We start from the raw sequence: 26,217 nt of genomic DNA on the forward strand, positions 1-26,217 counted from the left end.
CGATCGCAATGGGTAGCCCCTGTCGCCCAGCAACCAGCCCCTCAGCCGGGGATGGCGTCCCTCGTACATGCCGGGGATGGATGACCGCGACAACACGAATGAGTCGTGTACACTGCCTGGGTGACGGGTGCAGACGTGCAGGATCATCATGCGGTGGTCGCAGACCACCTGTACGTTCATCGAATAGGTCCCCTTCCTATTGGTGAACATGGCCCTGTTATCTGCAGGTGGCCGCACGGCGACGTGCATCCCATCGATCGCGCCCTGGACCATGGGGAACCCAGCAATGGCAGAGAAGCCCAAGGCCCGGGCATCTTAGCTGGCCCGGCCCACGGGGAAGCGGATGTAGCGGTGCGCCATGGCATATAGGGCATCTGTCACTGCCCGGATGCACCGATGTCTGCGATATGCCGGACAGGTCCCCACTCGGTGCCTGGAATGACCCCGTTGCATAAATGTTCAGGGCCACCGTAACCTTGACGGACACGGGGAGAGGGTGTCCCCCGCCAGTGCCACGCGGTGACAGGTGTGCCAGCAGGTGGCAGATGTGTGCCACGGTTTCCCGGCTCATCCGGAGTCTCCTCCTGCATTCCCGGTCAGTGAGGTCCTGGTATGACTGCCGGGGCCGGTACACACGGGGCGCCCTCGGGATTCACGACGGCCAATGGCCATTCTCCGAGCCTCTGGCGGAGAATGACGCCCCAGATGTGCATGCAAGCTGTACTGCCAAAAATAGGCACTACGGAGCTGAATGTTGTGTCATTAGTTTTTATGGTTCTATTTCGCTCTGTGAAATGTATTTATCATGTGAGATATCCTTGCAGATTTGGGATATTGGCTTTTGTACATAGTGAGTTGAATCCCAGGTTAGGAAAGGATTTATTTTTCATTTTCAAGAGTTTCTTAAATATTTTTACTACCTCTTATAAGCTTGAGTTTTGTTTATCTTTGTACTTATTTTTCTTCATAATGCTTGAATGAAACATGGTAACTATCTGATACTTGGTTAGTCAACATTGCCATAGTTGAATATTAAAAAATCTTCAGAGGTCAATAATGAAGTATTTGTTTATGCTTTGTTTTAATGCAATAAACATTACTTTTTTAAAAAAGTTTGCAAAATATGTGTACGTAGCCTGGATTTTTGCATGCAGTGACAAAGCAATGGCATTAACCGCTGAATGTGAAGAAAGTGACCACCATGTGGTTAGCACAGTTGCTTCACAGCTCCAGGATCCCAGATTCGATTCCCGGCTTAGGTCACAATCTGTGCAGAGTCTGCACGTTCTCCCCGTGTCGGTGTGGGTTCCCTCCGGGTGCTCCGGTTTCCTCCCACTGTTTAAAGATGTGCAGGTTAGGTGGATTGGCCATGCTAAATTGCCCTTAGTGTTCACAAAGGTTGGGTGGAGTTACTAGACTACGGGGTTAGAAGTGTGGGTCCAAGAGCTGGTGCAGACTCGATGGGCCAAATGGCCTCCTTCTGCACTGTAAATTCTATGATCTATGATCTGTTGATTGATGTGATGAGAATTTCACCGTTCCTGATGGCAGTTTAATTCTGGTGCCAAGTCAAGGAAATTGCCAGACATCCAGCAACAGTAATGAAATTAAGCCAGGTAAACAGCAATCAGATTGAAGTATTCTGATAGACAATAAACCTAGAAGTAGAATACATTGAATTGTTCAATGTTAATTAAATTCTATAAGAATTGGATTGGGTGATTGGGACTTGCATGTGGGATTAAGGTAGAGTGAAAGGATTAGAAACAAACTTTGTAAGGCCTTAAAAAGTGATCTTTTTAAATAATTGGAGACATCGGACATTGCACAAGTATAGCATTAGTTTTTCAGGGCCAATGAGGTTGTTCATAAGTAATTCTGAACTTAAAAACCCATTTACACCTCATTCAACAATAAAAACAATAAAAAAAAAATTTTTAGAATATTTTTACAGCAGAACTAATCTCATAAAAGGAGTGAGCCTCTTCAGTTCAGTAATTTCTACTTGACCTGAAGTCTACGGGGATTTCAACAGTGCACCTTATGGGAAAAGTAAAAGCACTGACAGCAACTTCTGGAATTCCACCCAAACTTTGAAGGTTACTATCAGTTTCTAATCCAGGTTTTCCAGTGGTAATGGTGATGAAACTGTCAACATTCACCATAATCGCTCCTTTGAAACTGAGCGATTATGGTGAATGTTGACAGTTTCATCATCATTACCACTGGAAAACCTGGATCATTCAGAGTTTAACAGAGCTAGTGAAATGGCAGGATTTTTAATGCATGTTCTTGATCTTCTGTCAAATTTTGTGTTGATGCCCAACAATGCAGACAATTGGTAGTTTATGAAAACAATTGGAATCTACTTTAAATTGTGGTTTTTTTCTAATTAGTGCATGTTTTTTTATAAAACCACTCTTATTATCCTGGGTAGAAAAAATAAATCTAGCTCCAAATTTTTCTGTTATTCACCCATAATATTAAAAGAAACATTATCCATTGACTCCGTTTTTATTAAATTAAACGTTTACCAACTGTTGAGTGACATACATAATATGGGTTGGACGACGGCTAACTATTACAATGTTGATTTTAGGTATAGCCACAAAAAACAAGTGTGTAAATAAATTCAGTCACATACAGTTCTGTCTTTTTATAAAGACAATTTACAATGTTTTAAAATAAAAAATATCCCAGAAAACCGTTAACGGACCATACCATATAGAGGAAAATGTAATATATCACTTTCACAAAAAGTATCAAAATCAAATTCTCTCAAATTACTTTGGATTCAATGAATAATAACGAGTCTTAAACATCTTAATGTATTGTTTTCTACTTCATGAAAATGTTTCTTTTGGCAAGGATTCCTCTTGCTGGTATTTCCCATGTATAGCACTTAAAAAGATGCATGCAACATATCAGCAATTGTTTTTGATACCTATCCATCATTTGGTTGCCTTGACAAGTTTAGAAAATAAACCATTACTTTGTTGCAGGATTTGTGGATCTCCATCTTCTACAATCTGCCCTTTTTCCATAACTAGAACTCTCTCACAATCCATAATAGTACTTATACGATGAGCAATAATAAGCACTGTACTGTTTGTGAATGCTGTGCGGATAACCTAAAGAAACCATAATTGTATAAAAGGTTAGTTCTGTTTCAAGTGCCAAGTTTTCCTATTGTTAGCAATGTAACATAAGCAATGTAATAATTTGCTTCTACATTAATAATAAAAGAACTCTGAAACTTGTGATTGTTAAACAATGCACGATAATTTACTGTGACAGCAATTATTGTGGTAAAATGTTAGGCTTTATTAATACAATAGTGTATAATGGCAACTCAGTGCAGTGCCACTGGAAACACATGCTTGTATTCAAATGAGCTGACCTTACAGAATGCAAAGTCAGTAAACTTGAATATTTGAAAAGCATTCCTGGTACTTAATGAACAATGCCATCGGCGGGCAGCATAGTGGCACAGTAGTTAGCATTGCTGCCTACAGCGCTGAGGACCCGGGTTCGAATCCTGGCCATGGGTCATTGTCCGTGTTGACTTTGTACGTTCGCTCCGTGTCTGCGTGGGTTTGCACCCCCACAACTCAAAAGATGTGGAAGATGTGGATTGGCCACGCTAAATTGCCCCTTGATTGGAAAAAATAATTGGGTACTCTAAATTTATTTTAAAAAACAATACCATGGGTGCACAACTAGGGTCTGAAAATTGAGCAGCAGTAAGTAAATGGCCCCAACAACTTTTTTGTGAAAACAGAGATCATTGACAACTTGGCCTTAAAGACTAGGTAAAGACATCACACATGAACAATGGGCTCTGCCATTAGTGGGAAAAGATTACACTGAAGAAAATCCTATAATGTTTGCCAGCCCTTTCCTGAAGTGCCATTCCAAATAGGTGCTTAACGTCAGCATCGTTCAGACTCTTTACTTATAATACAGGCTTTTGATCCAAAAAGAAACTAATGGTTACTGAGAGTCACCACATTTTCTGCACAGGCCCTCTGCACCAACTACATGTTACAATGCATTATGAAATTCATTTCTGCACAAATCCTGCATTATTGGGTAAATGATGGACAGAAACAAAAGCAACAATATATGTCGGGGACATAAAAATTACTGCAAACTTAATTTGCATTAAACTATATGTGTGCAGCAATTGTCAACAAAAACCCACACACTATGAACTGGAAGTCGATCACAACTTTGCAATAAAATATGCTCACAATTAAAATGCAGATGTACATAACTTAGCTTTATAAATTTACCCAGTTAAAAAAGTCCAAATTAGATTATGTGAACACAGCAAAAAAAATGTCTTACAGTTTGGAAAGCAGCATCAGTTTCCATATCAACAGATGCTGTGGCCTCATCCATAATAGTAATTTTTGATTTCTTGATAAGGGCTCTAGCGATGCAGAAAAGCTGTTTCTGGCCCAGGCTGAAGTTTTCACTCCCTTCTGTCATAAGGGTGTTCAGACGCTCTGGGAGCTCACTGACCTAATAAAATAAAGCATTTCATGAAACTGGAAACTGAAAACTCAAGATGTGTTTTGAAATCCAAACAACTGTGAGTCACTTTAAAATGACTATTGCCGTAACAATATTTAGTTGCTGATAAGTTTGTTGTGTGTAGAAATTTAATTTACTATTTTTAGACTGTTCAAAAATCTTAAAGATTTTTTTAAAGATGCCATAGAGAGCATCCTATCCGGCTGCATCACAGCTTGGTATGGCAACTGCTCGGCCCAAGATCGCAAGAAACAACAGTGTGGTGAACTCAGCCCAACACATCACACAAGCTTGCCATCCTCCCATTGATGCTGTATACACCTCATAGAATTTACAGTGCAGGAGGCCATTCGGCCCATCGAGTCTGCAGCGGCTCTTGGAAAGAGCACCCTACCCAAGGTCAACACCTCCACCCTATCCCCATAACCCAGTAGCCCCACCCAACACTAATGGGCAATTTTGGACACTAAGGGCAATTTATCACAGCCAATCCACTTAACCTCCTGCTGCCTCAGAAAGGCAGACAGCATTATCAGAGACCCCTCACACCCAGGCGTTGTCCTCTTCCAGACCCTTCCATCAGGCAGAAGAAACAGAAGTCTGAAGACCCGCACATCCAGACATAGGAACAGCTTCTTCCCCACAGCTACAAGACTCCTCAACAATTCTCCTTTGCACTGATCTGTTCCCTGTAAGAACACTATTCACAACGCCCTATGCTGCTCTTCTTTGGCCTTGTTCCGCACTAAAACCAATTACTAATTGTTGATGTACCACTGTCAATGTACTCTGTTGATTATTCTCTTGTCTACTATGTACGTACTGTGTACGTCCCCTGGCCGCAGAAAAATACTTTTCATTGTACTTCGGTACATGTGACAATAAATATCAATCAATCAATCTTAAAGCATTGCTTAAACATTTAGGTATCGGAGCACAACAGTCTATTATGTCTTTTTATTCAAGATATAACTGAGGGAATGATGCAAGTGAGGCAGCTTTGCAGCCCATCTTATAACCTTTTGCTGCGTATGTCACAACCACACAATGGACAATCAGAAATTCCACTGATTTCATTGTAAAGACTACTTTACCAGTTACTTGCGATGTGGTGGACATAACAGAAGCTAAATGTATCCCTTGTAATTAATAATATTGCACCAATATCCTGAACATACTGTTCATGTAGATACGATTGTTGCTATGCTACCATTTCTCATTAAGCAATCTTTTTATTATAGGGTATTCACTTGGGTGTTTCTATTGTCAATCTCTATTGTCGCTTCTTATCTGTCAAATAGCTATCAGCCTTGAGAAGAATGGTCACAGTACAACATGAGCAAAGGGTGTGAGAGAGGTTTACTTCATTTGGCAATGATTTGTGTTGGTTGGGCAGATGTGAAGGGGGTGCAGGTTATCTGAACTGTGCCTATGTGGACCCTCTTATGCATTGAGCTGATCTCTTCACACATCTCCTCTATTGATAGTGCTACACTGTATGCTTCACCCGGTGCCTGTGTCTATGTACTTACATTGTGTATTTATGCATGTCCCATGTTTTTTCATGTATTGAATGATCTGTCTGGACTGTACGGAGGACAATACTTTTCACGGTACCTCAGAACACGTGACAGTAAATCAAATCAAATAAGTCTGATGCAGGCTTCTCTGTCAGATATGTGAGTGGCTTCAGGAATCCTGGACACATCAGGGTTCCCATCATCCTCCTCCAGGGGTAAAATAGTAGCACTTACCTCCTCCTACAGCTCCAGTCCTTTCTGAAGTGCTGTGCTCCGGAAAGCACAGTAGACTGCTAGCATTCTGGACACACTTGCTAGTATATACTGTGCGGTGCCCCAGATCTAACTGGGCACTTAAATCACATCTCCCGCACCCCAATGGCTTGCACTATGTCCACTCTTGTGCTCATGTGGCTCTGGATATATCTTTTCTCTGTGTCAGTGGTAAAGCTCCTTGCCGATATCAGCAGCTACATCCTCAGAGGATACCCATCGTCTCCAAGAAGCCACCCGCTAACTCTGGAGACATAGATCTGTGGGAATTGTGACTGCTGCAGAATAACATATCATGGCAGCTACCAGGGTATTTTGTACAGAAATGCAGGAAATCCTTCTGGTGCTCAGGTGCCAGCTGAACATTGATGAAGTGGAGCTCTGATTCAAGGTCACAGATCTGAAACATTATTTCTGTTCCTCTCTCCAGAGACGTGCCAGACCAACTGAGTGCTTCAGTATTTTCTGATTTCCATTTTGTTTTTCCATTGACAGAGTGGATTCCATTTCAATTGACAAAGGCTGCTGGTTGATCTGTGGGTGTCTTGTATGCATGTATGCAGTCTATGACTTTCTATACCTGTGGGAATCCAGCCACTATAATAAATCCAAGAGCCCTTTCATTGTGGCTGACCTCATCAGTAGCAAGGTGGACATAATTGAAGGACATGGCAAACATGGCATCAGATACCAGTGTTATGGGCCAGGGATCAGAGAACCCCAAAGTGTATCATGGAGTTCACCTGACCCACAACTTTTAATAGATTGTGGTATGGGGAGCACACGGCCCACTCTACAGGTGTGGTACAGCGGAAATGGAAAAGTATGTTTTAAAGCAAAACCATGGTTTTCTATGAACTCAAGTTAACCTTTTTAAAACATAGTGAAGATCTGAGCAACCATTAACTCAAATACAACCCCCAAAGACTACAACACTAAGTAATCCTTTAAGCTTTCCTTTTGACATCCATACGACTTAAAACATCTTTTACCAGAAGCACATCAGGTTAAAGTCACTACTGTCATTAGTTTTAAATCACCAGAATCGCTTTACAGTCTTTAGATTACAGAGAGAGATTCATACACCTTCTGGCTGTGACAGCAGCTATCCAGCTCTGAAAATGAAACTAAAAGACACCCTGCAGCTTGCTCAAAAACAAAAGTAAAAAGCGGACAGACAGCCCAGCTCCACCCACTCTCTGACATCACTGCAGTAGTAAATATCCATTTCTTAAAGGTACTCTCACATGACACCAGGAAGAAGCAGATGATGATGAAACTTTGCAGTTCTCACCAGCATATCCCTGGATGCTGCTGGGTACAAATAAATTTAGCCCGTGATTACCTTGGCAGGCATTGAGAACATGTGTCTGTCTGGTTCACATGGAAGGAGGTTTTGTTCCTGGAGGGTGCAGATGTCAGCAATTACCTGCCGTGGAAATCTGAGCCTCCTGAGGCACTGTTGCTCAGTCATGTTAAGAAAGCAGATCCTGTGTTTTCAGTACTGTCTCTTTTGAGCTGGAGCTCGGTATCCATCTGAATGCTTTGTGGGGCAGCAAGTGGCTGAAGAGAAAGCTGTTGCTCGTGTTGATCCTGCTGTTTTCTCTTGTTCCTCATCAGACGTCAAAATAGAGCTGCATAAACTGCTCCCATTCTGCAGTGAAGGCAGACACTGGGGAAGTCCAAAATATTTTCAATCGCCTCTAAAACAGTGAAAGCACTCTCTTAGACAAGTCCTGTGAGCAAAACCTTTCACCTAGTCAAGGATATAGCTGTCCTGTTTTAGTTTTTAAGGCTTCCCAGCTTGTCCTGTTAATTTATCATTTCTGCTGTGCTTTCACCTTGTTGATTCTGGTGAGGGTGAGTTTCAGACAGCATGAGGAAACATTACACTGGCAGTTCAAGCCAGAATATTGTGTTAAATGTCTTTGGGAAAAGAAACATCTAAATGCACAAACTGTCTGCCTATGTAAAGTTACCAAAGCAAAGCTGTCTGCAGATGACAGTGAGAGCCTGATCTGCTTGGCATTTATCTGTACAAGAAGCTTTTCGAACACCATAAGTTGAGAATACCTACAAGGTAGAGGTTAATCTCCTCTTAACTTTCTTCTCAACTTTATTCAAACTCAACCATAATTCTTTGTTTAATTTTATACATTTACCATCTCTCACGACCACACTAAACATTTCTCAAGCGTCCTGCTCACCTCTACCACCTCTCATAGTTCTATCTCACCAGCTTTTTGCTGAGTTCTAACAATTCTCATGACTTTGCATCTTCCTTTTCCAATCTTGCCCACCTACTTTCTTTTAAATGAGGTGGTACCTGTTCTCCTGGTCACACTGGTTTTCTGCTCAGTTCTCATGGTTGCGGCTTCAGCTCCCTTTTCAGCACTAGCTGTTCAATATATGTAGAGCTACCTCCTAAGTGATCTGGTATAAGGACATATGCTTTTATTATAAATGATTTGTAAACTTTATAAAGATTAACACGAATATTACACTTTAATATTGCAGAGAGGCTCCTTGTGCAGAGTGTTCCACAAATTTGTGCGTTGACAACATAGCATCAACCACATGGAGCGACATGTCAAAAGTAAAGGCCAAATATCCAGGGAATTATCTCAAACTAGGAATACTGCAAGATAATCAGCCTGTGAAAGTCCCTCTAAATATATTGCACTAAACAATTTGGTGATTACAAACATAAAAAACACAAACTAAATCTTTGCCAATTACGAGCGTAAATATCAAACATCACATCTGTGGAAGCATTGAGATGCAGGAGAGAGGTCAGAGGAAACATTTTGTTATTAAAATACAGCATACTCAGAAATATCATGGTAACAGAAGCTGCAGGTGAAACTTTAAATTTGCAACAAACATGTAGTATTGCTCTATTTTTCCTAACTTATTTATCAATTGGCATTCAGAGGGATTTGGGTGTCCTTGTACATGCAACATGGAAAAACAATATGCAGGTACAGCAAGCAATTCAAACTCAAGAGTTGTGAATTTTTACATTCCACAGTGGACCACTGATGATCATTTGTCGGCTATATTCAAGGTAGAGATCGCTGGATTTTTCTACACTAAGGGAATCGAGGGATGTGGAGACAGAGCAGGGACGTGAAGTTGAGGTAGAATGTCAGCCATGATCTTACTGAACGATGGAGCAGGCTTGAGGGGACATGTCTGACATCTGTTCCTTTTCCTTATGCTCTTATACTAAAATCAAATCAATTTTATACAACATTATAAGTTCATACAATCATAAGTTCATAAGATATAGGAGCAGAATTAGGCCATTCGATCCATCGAGTCTGCTCCGCCATTCTACCATGACTGATATGTTCCTCATCTGTTACCTACAATGCTACAGACCAAGAGCTGGATTGCAAAATCAACCAGAGCATCTCCTCCCTAGAACACATGACCTAGGAGCAGGAGTAGGCAATTTAGCTTCCTGAGCCTAAACACCCTCAATGTGATCATGGCAGATCACATCATGGCCTCAACGCCACTGCCGTTCTCCATAACCCTTCAAACCATTACTAATTAAAAATCTGTCTAACGCCTCCTTAAATTTACTCACTGTCCCTGCATCCACCGCACTCTGAGGCAGCAAATTCCACAGATTCACAACCCTTTGGGAGAAGTAGTTTCTCCTCGGTTTTAAATTTGCTACCTCTTATTCTTATACGTAAATTTAAAGTGTCATCCGTGACTAATTGGTAGTATGCTCTCCCCTAGCCAGATGGTGTGTGTTTGAGTCATTCCAAATCAAGGCTGGCACTCCAGTGCAGTACTGAAGGAATGTTGCACTATTGAAAGTGCCTGCTTTCAGATGAGATGTTAAACCGAGGTCACATCTGCCCTCTCAGATAGACTTAAAAGATCCCATTGTACTACTTCAAAGAGCAGCAAGGGAGTTATTCCTGTGTCCTGGACAATATTTTGTCTCTCAATCCACATAACAAAACGCATTATCTGGTCATTATCATATTGCTGTACACAAATTGGCTTTCCCCACATTACAAGAATGACAACACTTTTAAAATGGTTGAAAAGGGCTTTGAGATGTCCTGTGGTTGTGAACAAAGCATTGTCATTACAAGTCTTTCTTTTTATAAGATTTTGGGTGCGATTCTCCAGCCTCGTTGCACTCTCGCTCGAGTGAAACGAAGCCGGTGAATAGCGGGTGAGGCGGAAAACGGGGGGGCAACCGCTCACGGCACCACCATGCCAACCCCTGGGTTGTGTACCCATTCCGGGAGCAACTCTTGACCCTGCCCTTCTGCCCCATCAACCACCCATAACCCCCACGACTGTCGAGGCCTCTGGCCGTGCGGTTGAAAGCTATTGCTAATAGAGAATTGTAAATCGTGATTAAGGGAGCACTTCGCCCAACCCAAGTGTATTCCCGTGGGTGGACGGGCTACGTAGCATGTGGGATCATTGCCTCGCATCCCAATCACACTTGATGCCTGGACACTGTGCGTGAACACGGCGGGAGGCAACAGCACACACACAGCAGCCAACTTCCGAACACCCAGGGGATGGGACACAGCTCCGGGGACATGTCCACGGACGGATGGAGGGTGGGTGAGTGCCACGAGGATGGGGAGATGCCTGGAGAGATGGGCCAAGGGTTCAGAGGTTGGTCACATTGCGGAAGAAAGTGGCAGAGGCATCATACTGGTTGTGCACAGTGGTGTTTATTGTGTGTAACAATTCTCCACCCTCCCGATGGTGCCGACCCCAATCCTCCCCCCCGCTCCTCACCCCCTACCTATCCCGGTGCCCTCAGTGATCCTCGATGTACTTGATCCTTCTAGCTCTACCTCTACGTCTAGGCGTGTCCCCAGGATGCACATCAGAGGGGAAAGCAGCCAGCTGCTTACCTCGCCCTCTGGTCTTCGATACCTCTGATGGGCGTCCTTTTGGGCCGGACGGCCCCAGTTCATTTGTCGGTGGCACATGCACAGCCCTGTCCCGTAGCCACCCAGCACCCCCTCCTCCCGCTCGGTGTCCATAGGATCTTGAGGTTCTTGAGGAGGGGCAGCTGGTTCGAACCCCCGCTGCCACTGCATCATCTGGCTCTGCCAGCCCTGGCGGTTCCCTATAGTCTGCACAATCGTGTCAATGCCCTCGGCGATGCTCCTCAGTGATTGGGCCATGCTCTGTAGTGCCTCGGCAATGCCCACCTGCAAATGAGAGAAGCTCGACAGTGTCTCGACCATGCCCGTTTGCGTGTGGGACATGTCCCACAGAACCTCAACAAGGTCAGCCTGGTACTGGGTGACATCCCCCAGCGAGTTGGACATTCTGCCGCGACCCTCAGCCATGGTCGTCACCGACTATGCGATAACCTTCACTAATGGTGCCGATGTCGTGCACCAGGCTCTCCACTGCGGTTGCCACCCGAGCAGTGCTGGCCTTGGTGCCACTCATTGCCAGCACCATCTCCAGCGCCTGTAGCCTCTGGGACTCCTCCAAGCAGAATGGACCTGCTGGAGTGCCACTTACATCTCACTTTGAATGTCCCGGCCGCACCCCAACATCTCCATCAGCTCCTGGATGACCTCTTCCACAGGCTCAGCATTAGGCTGGGACCCAGCTGGGTCCTGGGATCCAGCAGGCCTCCGACTGCTGTCTCGCTTGGGGATTCCTGCCTCCACCATATGTGCATCAACAGCAGTGTGGTGCTCACCAGATTGTGCCACAGAAGCCTGGCCACTAACATTTCTCACCAATGTGCGCGTATCTGTGCTGGTGGAGGGTGGGGATGACAGCTATGCTGCGACTCTTATAGTGGCACCTTAGGAGCTCTCCTCCGAGGTAGTCTCCTGGGAGACTGGAGAGGATTCCACCCGGGATGGATCGGCGCCATCGGCCGGAAGACCTGCGGGAAAATGGACATGTGGTCAGTGGGAGGGATGGGTCGGTCAGAAAGATACTAACAGCTCACATTTGACAGGTCCTTTGGTTGGGCCTGGTTGTTCCTCACCTCTACGGCATCCGCCAGCCTCCGCGTTATTGACTGCTCTGTCTGTGGTCACCCCAGTCACCTCCAGGGTACGCTCCTCGAAGGTGTTGAGGTGTGAAGGGAGGGTTGGGGGAATGAAGGGAGAGGGGGATGGTTGGGAGGTATATGCTCACGTGGGATGGAAGGATCCCGGACATTGGTATCTACTCACTCGCGCTGCCCGGTGTAGGTCATTGATATTTTTCCGGCACTGGGGGTCAGTCCTCCTGGTCACATCCCAGCACTCACAGCCGCTGCCACCCCATCCCAGGCAGCACTGGCAGCCCTATGGCTGACCTTTTGGAATCCTCAGGGAAACAGGACATCTCTCCTGGCATCCACTGCGTCTAGGAGCTTCCCCAGATCCACATCCCCGAATCCTATGGCCGGTCACCTGGGCACCATTGTTGCCAGCTGGCTGGGATTGGCTGAGCAAGTGCTGCTCGCCCAACCTTGTTTTTTAAAAAAATAAACATTTTATTGAGGTATTTTTGGTATAGAAACAACAACAAAATAAACAAGATACATGAAACCGTAAACATAGTGCAAAAACCGTTTACCTTTCGGACAGGTCCCACCCTTATTACCCCCCTACTCCACCCCAAAGAATCTGCTCATCCAGGCCACTGTCATGTGAGCCGGTGCACAACCTTAAATTGTATCAGGCTGAGCTTGGCACATGTTGCAGATGCGTTGACTCTACTCAACGCGTCTGCCCATAAACCATCCTCTATCTCACCTCCCAGGTCCTCCTCCCACTTACGCTTCAGCTCCTTGGTCTGCGTCTCCTCCGACCCATAAGCTCCTTATAGATGTCCGAGACGCTCCCCTCCCCTACCCACAATCTGGAAATTACCCTGTCCTGAATCCCCCTCAGCGGTAGGAGCGGGAAGGTTGCCACCTGTTTAGAAGGAAGTCCCGCACCTGCAAGTATCTGAATTTGTTTCCCCTCGCCAGCCCAAACTTTTCCTCCAGCGCCCTCATACTCGGAAAGTTCCCCTCTATGAACACATCTCCCATCCTCTCAAACCCCCTCTCTGCCATACCCTGAACCCCCATCCATACTCCCCGGGGCAAACCGGTGATTATCACAAATTGGGGCCCAGACCTATGCTCCCACATGCCGCCTCCACTGGCCCCAAACTCTCGGGGCCGCCACCACCACAGGCTGGTGGAGTATCGCGCCAGCAGGAGTGGCAGAGGCGCAGTTACCAACGCCCCCAGACTGGTGCCCTTACAAGAAGCCGCCTCCATACGCACCCACATCGACCCCCCCCCCCACCCACTGCCTGATCATGGCTATGTTAGCTGCCCAGTAATAATTGCTAAAATTTGGCAGCGCCAGCCCACCCTCTCCCCGGCTCCGCTCGAGCATTCCCTTCCTTACCCGCGGGGTCTTGCCTGCCCAGACGAAGCCAGTGATCACCCTGTTGATCCGCTTAAAAAGGGACCGCGGAATAAAAATGGGGAGACACTGAAATACAAATAGGAACCTCGGGAGCACCGTCATTTTCACCGTTTGTACCTTCCCGGCCAGCTCCCAACGGGAGCGTGTCCCATCTCTGGAAATCGTCCTTCATTTGGTCCACTAGACGGGCCAGATTCAATTTATGCAGCCGGTCCCATTCCCGCGCCACTTGAATGCCCAGGTACCTAAAACTATCCCCTATTGACCTAAACGGCAGCTCCCCCAGTCGCCCCTCCTGTCCCCTTGCCTGAACCACAAACTTCTCACTCTTATCCATGTTTAGCTTATACCCCGTAAACCGGCCGAATTCCCCGAAAATCTTCATGATTTCCTCCATATCTCTAATGGGTCCGAAACGTACAAAAGCAGATCATCTTCATAGAGCAAAACCCTGTGCTCCCTCCCCCCCTGCCAACGGCTCTATAGCCTGCGGAAACAGCAGTGGGGAGAGGGGGCATTCGTGTCTCGTCCGCCGGTGCAGTCTAAAGTAGTCCGAAGTTGCCCTGTTCGTCCGCACACTTGCCACCGGAACCTGATACAGTAACATGATCCAGTCAATAAATCCCCGGCCAAATCCTAACCGTCCCAGTACCTCCCACAGAAATCCCATTCTACCCAAACGTGACACCACTGTTTAAAAATGAGGTCGGCAGAAAGCGGGTAATTATAGGCCGGTAAGCTTAACTTCGGTTGTAGGGAAAATGCTGGAATCTATCATTAAGGAGGAAATAGCGGGGCACCTGGAGGGAAATTGTCCCATTGGGCAGACGCAGCATGGGTTCACAAAGGGTAGGTCGTGTCTGACTAATTTGGTAGAATTTTTTGAGGACGTTACCAGTGCAGTAGATAACGGGGAGCCAATGGATGTGGTATGTCTGGATTTCCAGAAAGTTTTGACAAGGTGCCACACAAAAGGTTGCTGCATAAACTAAAGATGCATGGCATTGAGGGTAAAGTGATAGCATGGGTAAAGGATTGGTTAACTAACAGAAAGCAGAGAGTGGGGATAAATGGGTGTTTCTCTGGTTGGCAACCTGTAACTAGTGGGGTCCCTCAAGGATCAGTGTTGGGCCTGCAGTTGTTCACAATTTACATAGACGATTTGGAGTTGGGGGCCAAGTGCAATGTGTCAAAGTTTGCAGACGACACTAAGATGAGTGGTAAAGCAAAAAGTGCAGAGGATACCGGAAGTCTGCAGAAGGATTTGGATAGGTTAGGTGAATGGGCTAGGGTCTGGCAGATGGAATTCAATGTTGCCAAGTGTGAGGCTATCCATTTTGGGAGGAATAACAGCAGAATGGATTATTATTTAAACGGTAAGATGTTAAAACATGCTGCTGTGCAGAGGGACCTGGGTGTGCTGGTGCACGAGTCGCAAAAAGTTGGTGTGCAGGTGCAACAGGTGATTAAGAAGGCTAATCGAGTTTTGTCTTTCGTTGCTAGAAGGATGGAGTTCAAGACTAGGGAGGTTATGCTGCAATTGTATAGGGTGTTGGTGAGGCCACATCTGGAGTATTGTGTTCAGTTTTGGTCTCCTTACCTGAGAAAGGACATATTGGCACTGGAGGGAGTGCAGAGGAGATTCACTAGGTTGAGGGGATTAGATTATGACGAGAGGTTGAGTAGACTGGGACTGTACACTCATTGGAGTTTAGAAGGATGCGGGGAGATCTTATTGAAACATATAAAATAATGACGGGAATAGATGGATAGATGTGGGACAGTTGTTTCCACTGGTCGGGGAAAGCAGAGCTAGGGGGCATAGCCTCAAAATAAGGGGAAGTAGATTTAGGACGGAGTGTAGGAGGAACTTCTTCACCCAAAGGGTTGTGAATCTCTGGAATTCCTTGCCCAGTGAAGCAGTTGAGGCTCCTTCTTTAAACGTTTTTAAGAAAAAGATAGATACCTTTCTAAAGAATAAAGGGATTCGGGGATATGGTGTACGGGCCGGAGAGTGGAGCTGAGTCCACAAAGATCAGCCATGATCTCATTAAATGGCGGAGCAGGCTCGAGGGGCCAGATGGCCTACTCCTGTTCCTAGTTCTTATGTACCCGATCAAAAGCCTTTTCTGCATCCATTGTGATCACTACCCCAACCTCCCTACCTTCCGGGGGAATCATGATCACATTTAACAGCATTCTTACATTGGCCACCAACTGCCTCCCCTTAACAAACCCCGTCCGGAACACAGTCCTCAATCCTGGAGGACAAGATTTTGGCCAGCAACTTGGCATCCACATTCAGCAGGGAAATCGGCCTGTAGGACCCACACAGCTCCGGGTTCTTGTCCCGCTTAAGAATCAGCGAAATCATTGCCTGTGACATCGTCGGGGGCAGCACCTCTCTTTCCCTTGCCTCATTGAACATCCTCAACAACACCGGCCCCAGTATCCCCCAGAACGTTTTATAGAACTCCACTGGGTACCCATCCGGACCTGGGCCTTACCCGCCTGCATGGCCTTCAAGCTCTCCACTATCTCTTCCAGCCCGATCGAGGCCCCCAGCCCTTCTATCCGCTCTCTGTCCACCGTTGGGAAATTCAGCCCCTCCAAGAAGCGCCTCATCCCCTCCGGCCCCGTAGGGGGTTCCAACCTGTACAATCTGCTGTAAAAATCTCTAAACGCCTTATTCACTCCTACAAAATCACCAACCAGGTTCCCATCTCCGTCCTTTACTTTCCCAATCTCCCTAGCTGTCTCCCGCTTCCTAAGCTGCTATTGCAAGCATTCTGCTGGCCTTCTCCCCCTGTTCATAAATCACCCCCCTCACCTTTCTCAGCTACCCCAATGCCCTCCCTGTGGTCAGCAAGCTAAACTCCGCCTGCAGCCTCCGCCTTTCCCTCAGGAGCCCTGCCTCTGGGGTCTCCGCATACCTCCTATCGATCTGTAATATCTCCTTTACCAGTCTGTCCATCTCTGCCCTGTCAACCTTCTCCCTATGAGCCCAGATCGGGATCAGCTCCCCCCTTACCACCACATTCAGTGCTTCCCACACCACCGCTGCCGAAGTTTCCCCCGTGTCATTGACCTGCAGGTAGTTCTGAACGCATTTCCTCAGCCGCTCGCACACCCCTTCATCCGCCAAAAGTCCCACATCAAACCTCCAGCGCGGGTGCTGATTATTGTCTTTACTAACCTGCGGGTCAACCCAGTGTGGTGCATGGTCTGAGATTGTGATCGTCAAATACTCCATGTCCACTACCCCAGCCAGAAAGACCCTGCTCAAAATAAATCAATCAATCCGGGAGTACACTTTATGCACGTGTGAGTAGAAGGAGAACTCCGTGGCCCTCGGCTGTCCAAACCTCCATGGATCCCGCCCCCCCCCCCCCCCCCCACACCCCATCAGCTCCATGAACCCTCTTAGTTCCTTTGCCATTGCCGGCACCCTGCCCGTTTTTGTGCTTGACTGGTCTAAGCCCGGGACAATAACTGTATTGAAGTCCCCTCCCATGACCAACCTGTGAGAGTCCAGGTCTGGTATCTTCCCCAGCATCCTCTTTATAAACTCCACATCATCCCAATTTGGCACATATACATTCACTAACACCACCTGCACCCCCTCCAGTTTCCCACTGACCATAATATACCGACCTCCCACGTCCGAGATTATTCTACCCGCCTCAAACACCACCCGCTTATTGATCAGGATCGTGACCCCTCTAGTCTTTGATCAAGTCCCGAATGAAACACCTGGCTGACCCAGCCTTTCCTCAGTCTAACCTGGTCCGTTACCTTAAGGTGCGTCTCCTGCAACATCACCACGTTCGCCTTCAATCCCCTAAGGTGCGCGAACACACGTGCCCTTTTGACCGGCCCATTTATCCCTCGAACATTCCAGGTGATCAGCCTAGTTGGGGGGCTCATTTACCCCCCCCCCCCACCCGCCGATCAGTCATCCCCTTTTTCAGGCCCGCCACCAGCCCGTGATCCGCGCCTCTACCAGTCCATCCCCAGGCAGCCCCCGCCCCCGGCCTCCTCTCTGTCCCTCAGCCCAAGTCCCTCCCTCGCCAGCAGAACATTCACCCCCTCTCCCTCCCTAGCAACAACACCCTGTAACCCAATCCCCTTCCTAAACCAAACATATGCACACCCCCCCACTGCGCTTACAAGGGCTAGCTCACCCAGCTAGCTTGGTAGCCCCCATCCCTGGCACCCGATAGTCTCCCACTTATTGTTCCCTTCCCACCCCGCTCATGCAAACAAACTCCAACATCAAACAATCCCCACACAATTGCCCAACCGAAAAACACCGAGATCAAAACAAGCACACCTCCATCCCCCAACAGTGCAAATGAAAACCTAAACTCACCCAGCTCTACTGCTGGTTCCAAGCAAAATGAGAAACTTTTTACAAAAACAGAGAAGACAGAAACACGAACGTTGCAGCCAAGTTCAAAAGTTCTCAGTCCTTCGTCAGCCCTTTCTTTCTTGCAAAGTCCAACGTGTCCTCAGGCGACTCAAAGTAAAAGTGCTGATCCTCATGCGTGACCCAGAGACGGCCTGGGTATAACAGTCCAAACTTCACCTTTTTCTTGAAAAGGATTGCCCTGATTTGATTGAAGCCTGCTCTCCTCCTGGCCACCTCCACGCTCAGGTCTTGGTAAACCCGCAGGATGCTATTGTCCCATTTACAGCTCCGTGTCTGCTTGGCCCACTGTAGAATACGCTCCTTATCCGAGAACCTGTGGAATCTCACCACCATAGCCCTCGGGGGATCTCCCATTCGCAACTTCTTCGCAGGTGCTCTGTGAGCCCTATCCACCTTCAAGGGCCGGGAGAATGCTCCTTCTCCCAGCAGCTTCTGAAACATGCCTGCATCGTGTGCCCCAACGTCCGTTCCTTCGGACCCATCCGGGAGCCCGACAATTCTTAGGTTCTGCCGGCGGGACCTATTCTCTAGGTCCTCTACCTTCTCCAGAAGTTCTTTTGCTGGTCACTCAGCATCCCCACCTCCAGCTCCACCGCGGTTTGATGCTGCTCTTGCTCAGCCAGCACCTCCTCCACCTTCTGGATCGCCCAATCCTGGGCGTCCAACCTGAGCTCCAGCCGCTCAATCGATGCTTTTATCGGGTCCAAGCAGTCCCGTTTCTGCGTAGCAAAGCCCTCCTGGATGACTTGCATCAGCTTCGCCCGACCTTGTTAACAGGGGGTTGGCGAGCGCGATGCCGGCGAATCAGCTGGCAAGCCTTCATTTGTGGCGAGAAGCCCATGAGGCCTCATTAAATGGACCAATTAACGTTGAATAGTGTTGCCGTCCTTGCTGGGCTGAACTCCGGGAAACTCTCAGGAATTCCCGCTTGCTACCACAATTAGAAATCTTTCCGGTGAATCACGCCCTTACTTTTTCAACCCTGCAAGTGATTGAGTGCTAAAAGATTCGCTGACAGATTGGCTTCTTGTACTTACATTTTTGTGGTTACAAATCTTAACAGTTAGCTAGAAGCAGTGTGAAATCTATACTGAAATATAACTTGCATATATATATATAAATCACAATTTTTCATTTCAACTCATTAGAAAAGTGCTCTAGGGTCTTGCTTGGTCTGTACATGTAACCCTCACTCTACACCAGATGTGTTGAAAGTAAAAACGACATTCTTTATACATTTGTGTCCATTGTAAATGCAAAGTTTACTATTATCGATTTGAGTGGAACTTCCTCCAGGGCTCGTCAAGGAGGAACTTTGTCTGCTTAGTTATAAAAATAGTTTGGTAGTTTAAAGAAATATTTTGGATTCCATGTTAAAGAGCATTATTGAGAGGCTAAGGATGATTTATGGATTTTTGTCCCCATTAGAGACTCAAATTTGAATACAGCCTGAAAATGGTTGATCCTTACAGATGTTAAATTTAAAAAAAAAATTCTTCTCCTTATTCACATTTTCATCCAAATTTACACCCACCAATAAACAACGGTAACAAATACAATGTCAATCCCCTGGCCAACAATCCCTTCCTTCCACCAACCCCCAAACAACCCTTAACATTTTAAATACAAACATCAAAGAAGAGAATCAAGAATCCACCCCAAACATAGTCACCAACAACATGCACAGTCCAAACGAACCCCCCCTCCCTAATGTTCGATGTCATCCAATTCTTGAATGTGCATAATAAACAAAGCCCATAAATTGTAGAACCCCTCCATCCGTCCCCTCAACTCAAACTTCAATTTCCCAAGTATTAAGAACTCCAACAGATCACCCCACCACGCCAGGGCACAGGTGGAGAAGCTGACCTCCATCCCAACAGGACCCGCCTTCGGGCGATTAACGAGGCTAAGACATCTGCCTCCGACCCGCCTCCAACCCCGGCCGATCCAACACCCCGAATATGGCTTGCAGGGGCCCCGATTCAAGTTTCATATGCACAACCTTCGAGTTTACCCCAAAGACCTCCCTCCAATACCCCTCCAGCTTTGGATAGGACCCCTCTACAGTGTTCACAAACATCCTCTACTCCCTCAAAGAGTCGGCTAATCCTGGTCTTTGTGAGTGCGTCCTATACACTACCTTCAGCTGTATCAGCCCGAACCTCCCACACAAAGTTGAAGCATTCACCCTCTGGAGCACATCACAGCCCCTTCTCCATGCCCTCCCCCAACTCTTCCTCCCACTTTGTATTAATCCACTCCAGCGATGCCTTCTCTTCTCCCAGAAACGCCCCATAAATCGCCGACACCACCCCCCTCTCCAATCCTCCAGCTGTGTGTGGGGGCCGGTGCCACCGGAAAGCTCTGTATCTCCTTCTTAGCGAAATCTCGGACCTGCATATACCTAAACATCTCCCCCAGCCCCAGCCCATATTTTGCCTTCAGCTCCTCCAGTACAGTAAAACGGCCCCCCAAAAACAAATCCTTTAGTGCCCTAACTCCCTCCTCCTCCCATCTCCGAAAACTCCCATCGCACTTCCCTGGCTCAAATCTGGGATTCCCCTGAATCGGCATTTCCCTTGACCCCACCCCCATTCTAAAGTGCTGCCGCAACTGCCTCCTGATTTTCAACGTCACTACTACCACCGGACTCCCCAAGTATTTCCCCGGGGCCATCGGGAGCGGTGCTGTTGCCAACGCCCTCAGCCCCGACCCGCTGCACAGACTCTCATCCATTCTAACCCACTGGGAGCCCCCCGCTCTCACCCAGCTCCTCACCTTCTCCACATTCGCCGCCCAGTAATAATATAGTAATTTCAGAGGAGCCAACCCCCCCTCCCTCTCTGCAACAGCACATTCCTAATCATGGCCATCTTCCCCCACCATATAAATGAGGTAATCATCTTTTCCATCTCCTTGAAAAATGCCTTTGGCAGGAAGGTCAGCAGGCACTGAAAAATAAACAAGAATCGCGGCAATATGTTCATTTTTATTGCCTGTACCCGCCCTGCAAGCGACAGAGGGAGACCATCCAACCTTGACAGATCCGCTTTCACCTTCCCCACCAAACTAGTATTGTACCTACGCAGCCTCCCCGCAATCATGTGCCACCTGCACCCCCATATATCTAAAGTGAGTCACCGCCTCACGAAATGGTAGCCCCCCAACCCTGCCCCCACCCCTGGCCGAGACACTACAAAATATTCACTTTTATCTAAATTTAGCTTATACCCTGAAAAAGACCAAACACTCGAAGCAGCTCTAATATACCACCCATCGCCGCACTCCGTTCTGATACATACAACAGAAAGTCGTCCGCATACAAAAAGACCCTATGCTCTGCCTCTACCCCCCCCCCCCCCCACACACACACTATCTTTCTCCACACCTCCAAACTCCTCAACGCGATGGCCAAAGGCTCAATCGCAAGCGCAAACAACAGGGGGGACATGTGTCCGGTCCCTCAGTGCAGAGCAAAGTATCCCGAATTCATGTTATTCGTGCGGACACTCGCCCTCGGCTCCCTATGCAGCAGTCTTGCCCAATCTACAAATCGTGGCCAAATCCCAAAACGCTCCAGTACCTCCATCAAATACCCCCACTCTACTCGGTCAAACGTCTTCTCGCCATCCAACGCCACTACCACCTGACTCCCTCCCCTCCGCTGGTGCCACAACCACGTTCAATACCCTCCTAATGTTCGAAAAGAGCTGCCTGCCCTTCACAAACCCCGTCTGATTTTCCCCTATCGCCTTCGGGAGGCACTCCTCCAGCCTACCTGCCAGTAACTTCGCCAACACCTTTGCGTCCACACTTAAAAGTGATATGGGCCTATACGACCCACATTCTGTCGACTCCTTATCCTTCTTGAGCAACAGGGAGATCGATGCCTGCCCTAAAGTTTGTGGCCACACCCCCTTCCCTATCGCCTCTTCAAACATCCCCACCATCAGCGGCGCCATCTTTTCTTTAAATTTCTTGTAGTACTCCACCAGAAACCCATCTGGCCCTGCTAACTTCCCCGATTGCATCCTCCCAATCGCTTCTTTTATCTCCTGCTCCACTATCGCTCCCTCCAATATGGCCCTGTCCTCCTCCCCCAACCTCGGGTATTCCAAACCATCCAGGAATTCCTGCATCCCCCATCCTTCCCAGGAATTCCTGCATCTCCCAATCCTTCCCAGGAATTCCTGCATCTCCCAATCCTCCCCCGGTGGATCCGACCTACACAAATCTTTCGTAGAACTCCTCAAATACCCTATTAATCTGATCCGGAGCCACCACCAGCTTCCCTATCCTATCCCGCACCTGGACAAATTCCCTCGCCGCTGCCTCCCTCCGAAGCTGGCCTGCCAACATGCCTTCTCTTCGCATTCGTAAACTGCCCCCCTTGCCCGCCTCAGTTGACGCACCGCCTTCCTTGTGGACAGCTGGTCAAAGCTCGCCTGCAACTCCTTCCTCTTTTCCAACTTCACTGGATCCGTCTTCTTCTGCATACCTCCTGTCTACCTCCAACATCTCATCTATTACCCTTCATCGCTCCTCCCCCTCTTCCTTATCCACTTTTGCCTTAACCAAGATCACCTCCCCCTCACCACCGCCTTTAAAGCTTCTCAAACCACCGCCTGCCAAACCTCCCCCATACAATTAAACCCCACGTACACCTCAATTACTTTCTCAATCTTATCACAGGACCCTCGATCCCCCAACAACCCCACATCTAATCTCCACCCTGCCTCTGCACTGCTTCCTTCTCCAACATCATATCCACCCAATGCAGCGCATGAGCAGATATCGCAATTGCCGAATATTCCGACCCCTTGACCCCAGCTAATAGCGTCTTCCCCACCACAAAAAAGTCAGTCCGCGAATAGACCTTATGAACCAAACGAAAAAAGAATATTCCCACACCCCCGGGTGCAGAAATCTCCAAGGGTCCACCCCTCCCATTTCCACGATTAGTCCAGCCAATGCCTTCGCCCCACTGACGGGACAAGCGAGCGCGGCCGTGACTTGTCCAATCTTGGCTCCTACACCAAGTTCCAGTCTCCACCCACTATCAATTCATGTGAGTCCAAGTCGGGGATGGCCCCACACACCATTACAAACCCTACATCATCCCAGTTGGGACACTCGCTTACTGGCGCCACCAGCTTCCCCTCCAATGCCCCCGTCACTACCACATTCCTACCTCCCTGGTCCGCAGCCACTTTCTCCACCTGGAACCGTACTCTTTTGATAACCAGGACCGCTACCCCTCGAGCCCTGCCGTCAAATCCCGAATGAAACACCTAGCTAGCCCAGCCCTTTCTAAACCTCACCTGATCCTTCACCCTCAAATGAGTCTCCTGCAGCATCGCCACATCGGCCTTCAAACCTTTCAGATGCGCCAGCACCCTTGATCGGGCCTCCCAACCCCCTCACGTCCCATGTAACTATCATAACTGGGATTCTTTGACCCCCCCCCCCCCCCGCTTCCTGTCTACCATCATCATAACTCCGGGCCCTGCCCCATGAGTCTGACCTGCCCCTATCCATTGTTAACATCAAACCCCCTCCCGCCTCCCAGAATCCCTCCTGCATGTCCCCTCGAAAACCCTCACCCAGTATCGATCCTCCGCCCCTCCTTTTCACACCTCTTAGGCCCATCAAAACCGGCTCGCCAGGCTCTAATGTCCGCAGTCCCTCTCCCCAACTCATCTCTGTTCACTAGCCGACTTAAGTTAGCTAGCGTGGGGGCCCCCAGCCAATGCTTTCCCTCCCCTCCCGCCTAGTCCCAGGAAAATAATCTCAACAAAATAAAACTGTCGCAACGAAGAATAACAATCAAAAAACTCTTAACCTCTATAACAGCATGCAGTATAAAATAACAATATAGGCCAAAAACTACATTTATACACTCTCCCAACTCTCCTTTCGCAGTCCAGAACCCAGGTTCAGTTCCATTCTTCACTTCTGTCCCAAGCCTTCTGCCTTCACAAATGCCTCCGCCGCCTCCACCGTCTCAGAATAGAAGTCTCTGGAGTTGTAGGTCACCCTCAGCTTTGCTGGATCCATCACACCACATCCCGCTGTTGTACAATGCTGTCTTCACTCGGCCGAAAGCCGCTCGCCTCTTTGTCAGCTCCACCGCCAAGTCCTGGTAGCTACGAACACCAGCATCAGCCCACTGCACCTCCTGCTTCTGCTTTGGCCAGTTCAAAACCTTCTTCTTAATGTGGTACCTGTGGAAGCAGATGATCACTGCCTTTGGCGGTTCATTCAACTTTGGCTTAGGCTTCAGCGACCGATGGGCTCGGTCCAGTTCATTTTGAGATGGGCTCCTCTCTCTCCCCCATCAGTTCCACCAACATCTTGGAAAAGTACTCCGTCCGCCTCATGCCCTCCACTCCCTTGGGCAGGCCCACAATCCTCAAATTTTGCCACCTCGAGTGGTTCTCCAGCTTTGCACGAAGCCCCTTATTGGCCTCGACCATCCTCCTCAACCCATCCCCATTCGAGGTGAGCTGATCGCTGTGCTGCAACATGGCCTCCTCCACTCCCTTCATCTTCTCGCCGTGCTCCCTCACCTTTGCCGATGTCTTCGCCACAGCCACTCTCACCGGGACAATTGCCTCCTCCACCAACTCCTTCAAAGCCACCACCATCTCCTTCCTCAACACCTCCACATGCATCGCAAACTGCTTCTCCAGCTCAAAGGACATCACCTCAGTCATCTTCTCTGCCGTAAGCAGTGCGGCACCACCCAGCAGCCCAGCCTCCGCCATCTTGCTCGTTCCCAGACTGATCTGCTCAGTCGTCGGTGAACACTCCCTCCCTTCTTCATGGCTGTTTTCCTTAAACCTTTTGACATTCTTTGCCTTCCTTATATCTTCCTACATCCAATCACTCACAAATTGCCCCTAGGACCGGACTTTAAAACTCCTAAAAACAGGTCTCAAGCAGGAGCTACCCAACATGCGACTTCCCTTCTACAGGCCACCACCTAAGTCCAGTACAGATGTTAAAAATTAAAATAAAATCAGACAGCTGTAATCTAGCCATTAACATTAAGGATTTCAAAGCCCTGCATCATCACTAATCTTGAATGAATTCAAAAATACCCCAAATGAGTACGTGCAAAATGCAGAAATACCAAAAACAATATTTTTGCCATGCTAAATGCAGCGGTCTTGTTGTGATTCCTATAATTTCAGGTACCAAATTTCACAAACTGTAGAAATGTCAGCCAAGCTTTCTAGTTCTGGTTATCTTTGCCCAACACGGGGCAGCACAGTGGTGCAGTGGTTATCACTGCTGCCTCTTGGCACCGAGTATGTGCCAAGTGCAAGATGCCTCCTATGCACGCTGCGTCTTTGCCCTTGTCCGGCTTATCTGCCCCAAGGTCCCAGTATTGTAAATACAGCGTGCTGGGGTTTCCCCATTAGGCCTCCAGTTGAGCTGGCCTGCATCTCCACCCACTGTTGATGATCCAACTCCCATGCAGCATCTCAGGGTCACCACCATGAGGCACTGCATAGTTGCTTACAGCCATGATGTTGTCACATTCATGGTACAGTTTAATTATCACCGACTCAATCCCTCCCCGTCTCCTTTTTTAATAATAATCTTTACTGTCACAAGTAGGCTTACATTAACACTGCAATGAAGTTACTGTGAAAGGTCCCTAGTCGTTACATTCCAGCGCCTGTTCGGGTACAGAGGGAGAACTCAGAATGTCCAAATTACCTAACAGCTCATCTTTCGGGACTTGTGGGAAACCGGAGCACCCGGTGAAACCCACGCAGACACGGGGAGAACGTGCAGACTCCGCACAGATAGTGATCCAAGCCGGGAATCAAACCTGGGACCCTGGAGCTGTGAAGCAACTGTGCGACCACCCCACGGTCACCCATCAATCCTCCCCATCACCTTTTATACCATGCAGGCCAGTGTTGAAGTCCCCTACTGTAGCCACCGGAGATGGCCACTTCCCGACTTAAAATGGAGGACAGCAAAGGCTGAAGGGAAATTC

The 26,217-nt window shown here is 47.9% G+C and overlaps 1 protein-coding gene across 6 annotated transcripts in view; it reads right to left on the minus strand.

The window, feature by feature from the left end:
- Nucleotides 1–2,495: 2,495 nt before the first annotated feature.
- The window catches only part of LOC140385425 (ATP-binding cassette sub-family C member 9-like), a 333,755-nt gene continuing 310,033 nt past the window's right edge, over nucleotides 2,496–26,217 (minus strand). For all 6 annotated transcript variants that reach the window (XM_072467561.1, XM_072467564.1, XM_072467563.1 and 3 more), the window contains 2 exons: nucleotides 4,351–4,527; nucleotides 2,496–3,131 (listed from right to left, as the gene is read on the minus strand). In XM_072467561.1, coding sequence (XP_072323662.1) covers nucleotides 2,952–3,131; nucleotides 4,351–4,527 — 357 coding nt within the window. In that variant the 3' untranslated portion in view covers nucleotides 2,496–2,951. The remainder of the gene's footprint in view (nucleotides 3,132–4,350; nucleotides 4,528–26,217) is intronic.

Source organism: Scyliorhinus torazame, chromosome 11, assembly GCF_047496885.1.
Source record: "Scyliorhinus torazame isolate Kashiwa2021f chromosome 11, sScyTor2.1, whole genome shotgun sequence".
NCBI classification, from domain to species: Eukaryota; Metazoa; Chordata; class Chondrichthyes; order Carcharhiniformes; family Scyliorhinidae; genus Scyliorhinus; species Scyliorhinus torazame.